The sequence below is a fragment of the Antedon mediterranea genome, chromosome 3 (genome assembly GCF_964355755.1).
Source record: "Antedon mediterranea chromosome 3, ecAntMedi1.1, whole genome shotgun sequence".
Lineage (NCBI taxonomy): Eukaryota > Metazoa > Echinodermata > Crinoidea > Comatulida > Antedonidae > Antedon > Antedon mediterranea.
Genome location: NC_092672.1, coordinates 25,592,682 through 25,605,726, shown reverse-complemented (window position 1 = coordinate 25,605,726; position 13,045 = coordinate 25,592,682). Strand labels below are relative to the sequence as shown.

The 13,045-nt window shown below is 34.4% G+C and overlaps 2 protein-coding genes across 2 annotated transcripts in view; one reads left to right on the top strand and one right to left on the bottom strand.

Moving 5' to 3' along the window:
* The window catches only part of LOC140045081 (protein NipSnap homolog 2-like), a 69,979-nt gene that overhangs the window by 36,326 nt on the left and 20,608 nt on the right, over positions 1 to 13,045 (top strand). The gene's annotated exons all lie outside the window — the stretch shown is intronic.
* Positions 264 to 6,966, bottom strand: LOC140045078 (vacuolar protein sorting-associated protein 29). The gene is made up of 4 exons (XM_072089816.1): positions 6,827 to 6,966; positions 4,956 to 5,147; positions 3,466 to 3,701; positions 264 to 2,652 (listed from the first exon to the last, which is right to left on the bottom strand). The coding sequence occupies exons 1-4, from the start codon at positions 6,827 to 6,829 to the stop codon at positions 2,535 to 2,537; spliced, it is 549 nt and encodes a 182-aa protein (XP_071945917.1). The 5' UTR covers positions 6,830 to 6,966; the 3' UTR covers positions 264 to 2,534.

The following is a 13,045-nucleotide window of genomic DNA, read 5'->3' as shown; positions in this document are numbered from 1 at the left end:
GCACGTCACACTTTTTTTTTTTAAACTAGTTTGATACTGTAGACAGAGCTTTGGGGTTAGAATTAGGATTGTTTCAAAAATCATATTACTGTTGCAGCAATTCAAGATATTTACAGCATTCATCTAAAAAAAAAGTCTTTTCGGGTTTTACGGAAGAGTTCTTGTAAGTGAAACATAAATACTATAGAGAGCGCTCATTTGTAGATTATTCATTGTCATACAGTAAAGGCTACAAGAAGAACCTTTTTCCTTTTTAGTTTTAGCCTTGTTAAAGGCCAGGTGCGGGCAAAAAAATTCTATTGATCATACATTCCAATAATTATCGATCTATAGTTTCCCCTATGTTTCATAATTGTTGGGATTTTATTTGTGTTACACGAGTTTGTTGAAAATAACCACTTTTTTATCAGTGGGGGGATAGTTCAAATTACACAGTAAAATCTCTATTCGTTTGTACACACATTTTGTAAATAGAGAGGCATTTTAAAAAGCTATGAAAAATAAACGGTGTGGTAAAAAATGTTATCAGATGACTAAATATAGGTAATATAACTTGAATATTACATTTCTGACATTTTTATTCAACTTCAGATTTCTATTTTCATGCTATAGCAAAAATTATCCACCGTATATCCACCATCTTTTTTCACCGTCTAGGGAGTCACCAGACATGTTATTACATTAGGTTAACTACCTAACTACTGAAAAAAAGTCTTCCTGGTTTTTATGGAAGAATTTTGCCAAATTTTGTATTTGACCATATTAAGTGAAATTCATGTTTTTTCGTCTCGATTTCTGTTACAAATATTTGATTTATGTACAATTAATCAAATATTAAATTTAAAATTCATGCCTGTACCTGAGCTTTAATATCTATTCTATTACTTTCTTTACTTATTATTATTGCTTGATTACATCAATACGTGTATCTGCATAGCAATGGCAAGTTCTTATTTTTGTTCTGCAATGATTTCTATTAAATAACCTGGTTTGTTTTTTTTCCATTTCCTAGGCTACATAAAGTAGATTCAAGGCATTTATAAATGAAAACTGTGTTACTTGCAGGTTTTTACTGTATGAGAACAACAAGTAAAATTAAATAAGGTTTAAATAAATGACAATCTCCATACTTTTTGTTTTACTTTTCATCTTTATATAACAGATTCTCTCAAGTGAACACCTGGATACAAATGACTACAAGTGTACAAACATACTTCACACTTTGAATGGATAATGGACATTTCTAACAAATATTATATTATTAATATTATTATAATAATAAACAGGATAAACATAAAATACATACTTTTATGACTTTATTAATTAAACATACAAAAAAAAAGAGGAATGTTTTATTTTGTAATTTATATGATTCCATAGTTGTGATTGAAGTTTGATACTTCTTGATATTTGAAAAAAATTTAAATATCACTTATGTCATGGAGTTACGTGACTCTATAGTATTGGTCACCGATTGAAATACTTATTTATAAATTCTGACAAATAATTTTATAGCTAAATTAAAAAAAAATTATCTTGGTTATTTTCAATCACTTGCATCTATAATTTGTTTATACTTACCCCTAACATTCTTTCAACAGAAATGTCTACTATAATTTTGTATAAAGTTATCATTGTTTACATACAGGCAAACCATTGTATTAGTTAATTCAGATATACAGGATCAATATCATGTGACCGGATATTGTCCAATCAAATTTACAAGATCGGTGAACCGTGTTAAATATCAACTATTTGGTATAGGAAACATTTAGGCAATATTGACACTATGGAACATATACCAGCACTTTAATTCTAAGCCTGTCTTTTAAACTATAAGAACGTTGCATGCATGTGTGTATTTACAATTCATAATATGTGTCATAAAAATAATAAAACAACACATAATTATTGTTATAAATGGGATACATTACTCAATATAATATATACAATAAATGGACCAATTGTAAATTTGTTTTTCACTATTCGGTTCCAACAAGTAATGCTTGTTTAATTTATTCAATATTATTTAATATCAAATTTATTTATTACATAATTATCTTTGTTCAGTTTGTTTATAAGATTGTAAACAAGTAAACTTGAATACACCTTTCAAATAGCCCAGCAAACTCTGGAGTTCATGTACTATGCTGTCAACAGTGTTTTTTACAGTGTGCTCCGACGTGTGTCAATTCTTGAGTGACAATGAATAAGAAATAATTTTTTGCCAAAGTTTTTATCAAAAGATGACTTCCCCTTCTTTTATAACTGGACAATATAATAAATCCTAAAAAAATTTACTGGAATTTTATTATTTTCTGGAGGCCATTTAAAAAACCCTGACATGTTCAGAACGTAACATACTGTAATCCCACACTCCCTCCCCTTCCCCAAAACCCAATCTAAAATACATAAGGGAAAGAATATTTGCTGGTACACCATTTAGAAATTACCAGGTGAATGATATGACATTTTTCTACATTCTATTATATATTGATTTGACAGTAATTAAAATTCATATACTCATTGTTGATTCAGTTTTTCTTATATTCTATTCGTTCAACTTTGACATCATCACCTATGAGTTGATAAACATACGTTACCACGGTAGCAGCTTGGATATCTAGAAGTACAAACGCTGGCACAATATTGCTGAAAAGAGAGAAATATATATATTGAAATTTGATGAAACTTAGAAAATGGTAAAACTTTTGAAGAAAATGTCTAGAACTGTTACATAGTACTCTAGAGCCCAAAGTAAGGGGTGGGTTCAGACCTACCACCCCTGGGTCATAAAAATCTGGTAAATTAAAAAAAATTTCCAAAAAAACCTGAAGAGATTCAACAAAAAAATGCCGAATTTCCACAAGACAAACTGGCGAAGTTTGCTGTTGGTAGCAAAATTCAATTTCAAAATGCCTTTTTTTTAAATTTAGTTTTTTCGCGATGTTAGCAAAAATATGAATACAATAAAAAATAATAACAATCAAATCAATCAAATTCATTCATAAATCTGAGTATTTGGTAGGAAAATAGTAAAATCAGTACAGTAGTAGTAGGTGAAAATTAAGATAAAATCTGGTGAAAATTACATTAAATTGGAAGAATTAGAGATTGGTTTTAAGGTTTGACGCAAATAGCTTGAGCGATACATGATGGGAAGGAATTGGGAGCTGCAATAATGTCACCACCAGTATATGAAGTTTTTATGCAGTGGCGCTATTGCTCCAAAACCCTTCCCATCATGCATTGTGCAATGACGGTCATTGCGAAATCAAGCTATTTGCAATAAACCTCATTAGGCGACACCCAACAAAATTGCGCAAGTTGGCAGGTAATTCTCTGAACCAGACATTTATGTAAGGTCTAAATTCTTTGAATAGGAAAACCAAAAAAAATGCGGTACTAGCAAAGACTACTGTACCAAAAATGTATTTAAAAATGAAAGTAAATTTCATAACATACCTTTCCAATGCATTGTAAGCACCTGTAGCGGAGCCTGGATTGATGTAAAATTTATTCTCGTGTTCAAAAGCTTCAAATTTGTGAGTATGGCCGGAGATTAGTATATCAACATCTAGTTGTCTCTGTACCATAGCAAGACTGTCAATGTCACCCCAGGGGACAACTTGATGACCATGACAAATACCAATACGAAACTGACCAACTGTCACCACTTTCTGCTCAGGGTAAGTTATGTTCTTGGAAAATAAAATGTTCAATAAGTTATTACCTGCCAAGGAGGTTATGTGGTCACCCTGGTTTATTTGTCTGTGCATTTGTCTTTTAGCAAATGGATTTTGGTTGACCTTAGTCCATGAGCACTTCATAAAATGTATGCAATAAATTGTTATGTGATCTACGCACAATTTTTTAACATCAAGCTTTTACTTTTGGTTATATCTTCATAAACATAAATTTTAAACACAGTAGAACCTATGTTTTACGTACCGCGATTGATTTTACGTTCCCTGGATTTTACGTACGCTTAAAATGATGATGACATCATCATTTTCTTACATTGAGGGTGCAATTTAACAACAACAAAGCACAAAGCCATGGCTGTGTGAGGAACTCTGCTGTGTGAGACAGCTACACACATGCATTCCCCCCGCAGCGACTGTTTTTATTGATAGAAAATACAAGAACATTTGATATTTTAATTTACACTTTATTTAAACATCGCACAGCCTGTATATACTGTAAGGTAAAGGTGAGTCCCGTATTCATTCTGAACGTAGGGGAATGAGCTGTTAGGAGCTTATTGTACTAAGCCTCGGCATTATGTGGTAGGGTGGCCAGTTCCTTTCCACGCCGCCTTTTTTCTCCCTAGTATTTTCAACCAGGTACTGATTTACAGCTGAGTGGACTGGGAGTTGTCGGGAATTGAACTCGGGTCTATCTGTATGACAGTTGTGTCCTAAGTATATACTGTACTTTTTTAGTTAGGCCTCACATCTTGCTAGTCTGTTAGATTAGTCTAGGCAAGGCCTAGCTAGTGACCACCTGCATGCTGTAGTGTAAAGTAGGCAAACATGGCAGCCTTTAGCTACGATCTACGTATTTGGGGGTCAATTTAAGGTCAACCTGGATTTTACGAATCCCAGGTTTTACGCACGCCTTTCGGTCCTGTACCGTACGTAAAATGAAGTTTCTACCAGGTATACCTTATTTAGTGCTTAACTTCAGGCCATATCACACAAGAACGTAATATAACATGCACATACACTTTGCTTGCTATAAATTTTTTAATGGACAAAACTAATTTTCGACAAAATTAAATCATGTTTCAGACTACAATTTTAAATGTTGCATACTGTACATTCCCTTGAATGCATTTTTGCATAGTTAGTAGTGAAAACATATTGCCCTTGTTAGTTTAACAAGAATGAAAAATATAGGAGTGTCCCCTGAATAGTGATAAGGGGTGTTCACTGCTTGCTACAGTAATTTACCTCATCAAAGTCACCTCTGACGACATGAACATCACTGGCTAATGTTTTAAGGTAGTCATACGATTCCTTTGTGCATAAGTTACCCGTGCATAAGATGTGCTGAACTCGGCCTGGTACAAGTAGGTTCTTGAATTTGTCTGGTAAGTTACTCTTGCGATGAGGAATATGCAAGTCTCCAAGAACTAACACCAACTAATGAAAGAAAGGTGATAATTTCATTTCATTTAAAGGTGTATTGTTCCCCAAAAAATGAAGATTAATAAAATCAGACTTCAAAAATAAAAATTATAATTTCACTTATAAAAAGACAAAATAAATGGTCAATTTTAACCAAAAATCATTGTCTGACAGACAATTTAAGTATTTTTTGCTTTAAATTACAGTTTTTTCATGTACTGTAAATAATTTTGTTGGATCCAGTTTTTGGTCAAAGTGAATAACTATTATGTGAAAATAAAATGACATATTCAACAACAAAATTAAAAAAAAAATATTTTGTCAGAAAAGAACAACATACAAAACAAACAAAAAAAGAATTCAAAATCCAAAAGACTGGTTAACCAAAAAGCGAAATGAATCACTTTCAAGCCGCTCACCAAAACGCAAATTGAACAAGAAATATTTCTTACAAAAAACGCTGCTCGCTTATTGAAAAATATTTTTTATTTCAAATGTTTTTGAATGTGTCATTTTATTGTCACATAATAGTTATTTTACCTGAAAAAAATGTAATATTTAAAGCAACAAATACTGTACTTAAATTGTCTGTCAGACAATGGTTTTTGGGTTTCTTTTCTTTTTTTATATGTGAATAAATATTATTTTTTTGTTACATAAGTGAATACTCAATTTCTGTCACTTTAGTTAATTTTATTGCTAAGGTCAAATCTGGGGGTCACTTCATCACCCTAGATATTTCAATTGTGAAGTATCCTATTACAAACACAAACTTTAATGGACTGTTTCGATAATAATTCAATGAATATCTGACAGTGAATATACCAGAAATGCATAGGGATTTGTAATTTTAGCATGACATGTCCGAATAGACTCTTTCCCAGACGTTTTTTGGGTCTACTGTAGCAGCTGGAATCAATAAGTTATAGTGGAGTTTCCATTTTCACAAAACTGTCTGTCCTTAGAACTATAACTGCTGCTTGCTTTAGCTTCTGATTGAGTAGCCCTAAAATGGGACGGTATACAAAATTACAATTATGTATACTGTATGGTATTTCATAACATAACAGGCATTTGGGTATTTGATGAGCTAACGGTCGTTGGAGGTAGTGCGACTGGATTGAGTGCCGATGAGTGAATACGGAAATTCATGTAATTGTTCAAATTGTGCAGAACATGAACATTACACACCATTAAAAAGGACAAACAAAAGACAACAAATCCAAAAGGACTCGTTCGGTCAATTTAAATGTATTGGTTGTCAATAGCAAGAGTGTAAACTCATTGAAAAACAAACTTGACAAACACACACACACACACACACAATGAGATGTTCCTTACGAACGAGTTTAATTATAAAACCCATATTGGCTCTTTAATTAACTTACTAAAAGTTAGAATACTAAAGGTAAGACTAGGCTAGGCCTAGGTAGGGCCTAACAATTTACACCTACCTACTACAGTACTATACTGCCTAGCTAGGGAGTAGATTAGACCTAGCCTGGGCTTATAATAGATTAACGGTCAGGTAGGGCAGGACGGACCAGCCAATCAGCAGCCAGGAGGAGGAGAGGGCCTGGCCTGCCCTTCCCCCCCCCCCCCCCGGCCCGGTGGGTGTGTGCTGACTTGACAATGTAATGACTGGCTAGCTGGAAAAAAAATGCTGAAAGGAAAAGGTTTTTAGCAATACTTACCATTTTTTCCTTATAATTTACAGATGAAAACAAAAATTATCTTTTTTTATTTTAATAAAGAAGTAGCTAAGCAGCCTAGGCCCAGAAAAGTAACACACTCCAGCTAGAGTTGCTCTGCACACACAGTATTTTTTCCTTATTTCTGGATGATGTGTGTGGGGGCGCATCAGTATTTTTTCTCGTGACCTTTTATGTGCGCCCTCTATATGTTTGTAGTTTATTTATTTATTTTCGATCCAAGTCGGCCCTAAACCGTCTCGGCCAAAGTCAAGTCGTCCCCAAGTCTAGTCGGCCTCAAGTCAACTCGGCCTCAAGTCAACTCGGCCTCAAGTCAACTCGGCCTCACGTCAACTCGGCCAAAAAAATAATCGTTCAACTCGGCCCAGTATGGAACGCAAAAAGTGCAAATGAAGGGGATTGATAAAATAATATTTCTTCACAATTTTTTAACTATGAATAATTCTGACTTTTAATTAATTATTATTTAGACAATAATATATTTAGCCAAAAAAATAGGAATGATTTCACCAACTTTCCTTTATTTACGTTTAATAAAATTTCGTAGCTGAGCCTCCCTGCGCGTTTGCCAGCCTTTTTCGATATCTACAACTGCTACGTGTTTTTCGCTGACCGGGGGATTCCCCTTTTTTAAAAACGCAAATCATGCACAAAAACGATGTACGTTCATTTTTCTATGGCCAAATGGTGGAACGTAGGCCTCCGTCTTCGATTTCCTAAAATACGGTACCTGCACGTGTTTTTTGTAACACGCGGGTACTTCTATTCATATCGGCAATGAGTTCATTTTTTTATATGATATGATATATTTTTTATTTCTTCATTTTTTTTAAAACGTGGATAGTAAGAATCGTAATAATATTAAGCACTTTTTGCGTTCCATACTTTATTGTGGCCGAGTTGACCGATTAGTTTTTGGCCGAGTTGACGTGAGGCCGAATTGACTTGAGGCCGAGTTGACTTGAGGCCGAGTTGACTTGGGGCCGACTTGACGTGGGGCCGACTTGACTTTGGCCGAGACGGTTTGGGGCCGACTTGACCTGCACCCATTTATTTATTTGGAATCACACCTTTAGATCGGTGGCACACTTATAGTACAGGAAAACTATGAAATATGGTTGAAAAAATTGCAACAGAATTTATTTCACCACAATGCATTTCTATAAGGTCCCTATATGAATATACTAAAAGTCTAGAAAAATCCAGGTATGGACAAAATGGCCGCCAATGGCGAAAATTCCTAGAAAAGGACAAAAAAACATAAATGATAGATCTTTACCACTTTATAACAGTTTTTACAATGGTTTATATATTTCTTTACAATTTCGAAGATCTGACCTACAATAAACACATTATTTTAAGTGCTGTTAATTAGAAAATGGCCGAAAAACAAATGTTTAAGTATCTAGATATATCCCTATTGTTATAATAATATATAAAACGCAGTCCTTCCTATGCTTAACACATAGGATTACGGTGTCTATTAATAAATCAGTTCATTTACATTTGTACTGTTATAACAATATATTACAACATTGGTGGTGCCAGTGGGGAGGGGTGGTATAGGGATGGGAGATCAAATGGGAAGGGTGAGGGAGTCTGTCCGTCCCCCCATCCCCTCTCCACAATTGGCTATTTTTTATGTATATAGACAATAATATGATGATATTTCCTAATATAAAACAATACCCCATTGAGTGCAGTTTCAAGGATTTTCATTTTTAAAAGTGAGTAAAACTACCCTTTACCGGTATAATATTATCGGAACCTCTGGGTGCGCTCCCATTGATGGCCCAGCCAATTGATGCTGGCTGCGCTCTCCACCTCTCCCTCCCTCATCGGGAAAATCCTTGCGCCACAATCTATTACCGTATTTATTCGGATAAACGCTACATTTAGAAAAATCGAATAAATTCCCCCCTTCCCCTCCATAGGACATCATTTTGAATAACCTACGCCACCGCACCCCCTCCCCCGCTCCCATCGGACATCATTTTGAATTTATTTCCTCGAATGTACGCCCCGCCACATGCATATTATACACAATATTGTATTTTAACACATCTCTATTTGTAATAGAATTCACTGAATGGTGTTGTATTTGTTCATATCTAAAGGGTGTATTTATTTGATTGTACACGTTTCCCACATTACACCCACAAAAATATACGCCTCTCCGAATAAACTCCTCACGACGATTACACGCCCCCACTACCCTCCTTAAAAATCAACCACCAAGGGCATTTATTCAAATAAATGCGGTAATTTCACTTTCATCTTGTCAGTATCTCATCCTCCATCTATTGGTGGGGAATTGAGCATGTGCTGATGCCGTGGCATTCTTAAAAAATAGTGGAGCAGCAGTCCAAACCATATTTTCTGCAACGGCAATTCATTTTACTACAACCTTATTTATAGGTACATCTAATCAACTTTAATAGTTTCTCTGGTGCTGGTAGTCAATTTGTCATCAATACTTTCCATCCCTAGTCTGTGGGTTGAAGACTATCTCCTATCCACTGCTATACCTGGTAATAAAGACTCACGAAATGAAATTTTGCAGCAAGGGAATAGATTTGCTTTTTGCAACTTTCTCAAAGAAAAGAGGCTGTCTAAAGTCTCCATTGACTTCCTTCCATAATATATAGGTACCAATGCCAAATTCCTGATGCAATGTTTTCTTTTTTTTTTTAAACTGTTTGGTTTACAGAATTTGACATACAACTCCTACTGTGATGTGATGATTTTTAAGGCCAACACCTCTTCCTAAACCAAATTTACTTACGGCCCATAATTATAGCCATTAAACACAATAGTTTACTTTGCCTTCACATAACGTAACAAACATACATGGTACATAATAAGTGTCTTGAAATGTTGCTGTTTCGGGCCAAAAGGTTTGATGTAGCAAACAGTGGGCAGTGAGATGAAGGTTTCTGAGTAGTCTAGCAGTGTGTATGGAGTCAATGGAGTAAAAGAGGGCTGCAGGAAAAGTATAAGATTCTTTTTCACCAAATGATGCATTGTGTATGACTGTCTCACATAGATGATGAAATAGTATATGTGAGGGAATGTGCACTGCTTCTTTATTAATGAATATGGTTGGTTTGACCCATGTGTTCTTTCCTCTTAAATTTATATTCTGTCACGGTTGCTTCATTCATTGATTTAATACTGTATGTTCTCGATGGGGGAGCACTGTGAATGCATGTAAAGTCTGTCCTTGGTGTGAAGCTCTGTAAAAATTAGTTTGCTTTTTATACATGGAATCCAGGGATATGATACTACATCCCATCTATTTGGTATAGGAAAAGGTCTTAAAAAGTCATAACACCTGGGCAGTAGTATGCTTACAAACTCTGTAAAACCAAACGTCTCCAAAAAAAAAAGAAACCATCGCATCAGAGGAATTGGCATTGGTAGCTATACTGTATGGAGGAATACGTTCTGGGAGAAAGTAGCAAAAAGCAAAACAGCACTTGAAATAAAGTCTATTCCCCCTACAACAAATGCTGCAAAATGTCATTCCCTGCGTGTATATTTAATTACCATGGTACAGCAGTGGAAAGAAAGTACTCTTCTTCAACCCACAGACTGGGGAATGGAAAGTTACAAATGGCGTGATGTGTCCATTGATGACAAATTTACCACCAGTACCACTGTTTGTGACGAATACCATCACGGCCGCAGCACATGCTTAATTCCTACCTATAGACAGAGGATGATAACTGGACAATGAAAATAAATGGATTAATAGATTGTAAGATTGTATAATTCTATTGTTGTGACAGTACAAATGTAAATGAGCTGTTTTAATATTAGACACCGTAATCCTGCATTATAATGCATAGGACTATACGTTGTCTATTAATTATTATAACCGTGGTGATATCTTGATACTTAAATGTGTGTTTTTGTTGCTAAATAGCACTTAAATTAATATGTATATTGCAGTTTAAATGTTTGACACTAAAGAAATATAAAAAGCATTATAAAAACTGCTATCAAGTGGTAATTAGATATAAAATATATGTTTTTTGTTCATTTTTTTTAGACATTTTTCGCCATTGGCGGCCATTTTGTTTAAAAAAACCTATTTCCCCTACCTGGATTTTTCTAGACTTTTAGTATGTTCATATAGGGACCTTATAGAAATGCACATTGTGGTGAAAAAAATTCTGTTGCAATTTTTTCAACCTTTTACTGATTCTGAGCATACCTTTCCGGGTGTGTCGAAAGCGAAGACCTCGAAAGCGAAGATCGAAGACCGAAGACCTCGAAAGCGAAGACCCTACGAAATGGCAGTGTGCACAAAATCCGACCAAAATCATACAAAATCGTGATAACACCTTGAATTTACAGATCCTGAAAAAATATTTCAATTTTAATCGTTATATTATAAAAAATCATGACTTTATCTATGAACAAGCTCACGTGTTTTCGCCAATGGAGTTAATATGTGATATAGTTTTACGAACAAACACATCGCGCTATTTGCAAGGCGACGGACGCACAAGAAGGACCTCGCACATTAAATGTCACTTGTTCCGATAACAATTTAAAATCATAGCCAATTGTTTATAAGTATAGAAATAAACTACAGTAAGTAAATTGTAAGAAGTAAAGGATGGCGGTAGGCCCGGTATTTAGGTTTATTTTAGAGCCTATAGGCCTATAAAAAGTGTCCGTATCATAGATTTTACACTTGCTTTTAAATGTTAGGTACAGAGATCTTTTTTGCATTTAAATATGTTGCTATGTGTTTTTTATCTATAATATTTGCCTATTGTTTATTATCTAAATGTATGAATAAATACAATAAGATATTCATTTTCCTGTATTGTATTTAAACTTTTCCATTTTCCCATTGTAACTATTGCTATTTTACTTAATCGCCAGTTTCAAAATGTTTTCTAATGTATTCATAATAGACAAATAATAGGGCCTATATCAGTATCAGAATATTTAGTGTGGTTGGAGAAGCGACCGATGATGTAAAGAAAAATGTAAATTTTTTTTGGTTAATGAAATATTTATTTTCCTTTTAAGGAAAATAAATATTTCATTAAAACCAACGTATGAACCACTAAACAAAACAAATTCTGCCGCAACGTATCATTGGCGCGCGCAACAGAAAATCTATCTATCTATCTTCTATCTATTTTGCATCCCCTCTTAAGATCGAGGATCATGATGAACGTAATAAAGCAGAAACGGTGTTGAACACATCGGTTCCCACTTGTGATGACACGTCACGCAACGTTATTTTCTTACGGCGCACTTTGCGTCGATCTGAAAACCAATTTCAGCTCTTAAAATATTTCTCGGGCCAATGACAGTTCGTCCCAACAGCTTACCGTGAACTAACGGAACTTTATTTTATATCTTTGTATTGTCAAAGTAAAAAATAATACTGTATTCAAATTATGATTTGACAAAAGGCTAATACTGTAGAACGAACGATAGACATCACACTCTGAACATTTTTCTTGATCGTTAACCCGTTATAATAGTATAATTCTGTTAGATTTGTTTGTATTAGTGTCAATTCTATATTTAAATGGTCAACAACCGGTAACCTGTTTCTTAATTAAAATGTTATGTTTTCTTTTGTTAATGGACACTCATGGCAGGGATGCAAACATTTAGAAGCGGGACGTCGACAATCTGTTGAAAATCGGGAGACTGTTGAATAGTCGTCTCAACCACAAGCCTGTGAGATAGAAGGTTGGGGGTTAGAGTGGTTAAGCCCGATAAACATTCACCATCACTTAATAAAGATTTATAGAGAGTATCTCTTTTTGTATTCACCACGGGCAATGCTTGAAAACAAAAGTCAGTTTTTTATTTGATGATGAGGAAAATTGTGGTTGGCGGAACTGGAACTTCATTAAACTAATCTTTTGACAGTGTCGGTAAACGTAATACCGATATGAATAAACACCCGTTTTAATATTGAAAAATAAATTAAACGTGAACACACTATCGTCACTAATCATATTGTAACAAAATCGGCAACTTGTAATTTTGGAGGGAATATTTTTTATTTCAATCTTTGTTTTGAATGGCTTTTGTCTTTGTGAACGTTCACATAATGGCATAATTATTCGGAATTATGGAAGCCGTGAAACAGATGATATGTCGCAGGAAACGACCGATTTATAACCAAAATTTGCAGAACGCTGATGCCTATATCGTTCG

Coding starts and splice junctions, on each gene's coding strand:
- LOC140045078 (XM_072089816.1), bottom strand. Junction 3,702..4,955: donor TCAGAGGTGACTTTGATGAG/GTAAATTACTGT, acceptor TTATTTTCCAAG/AACATAACTTACCCTGAGCA. Junction 2,653..3,465: donor GCTTACAATGCATTGGAAAG/GTATGTTATGAA, acceptor CTCTCTTTTCAG/CAATATTGTGCCAGCGTTTG.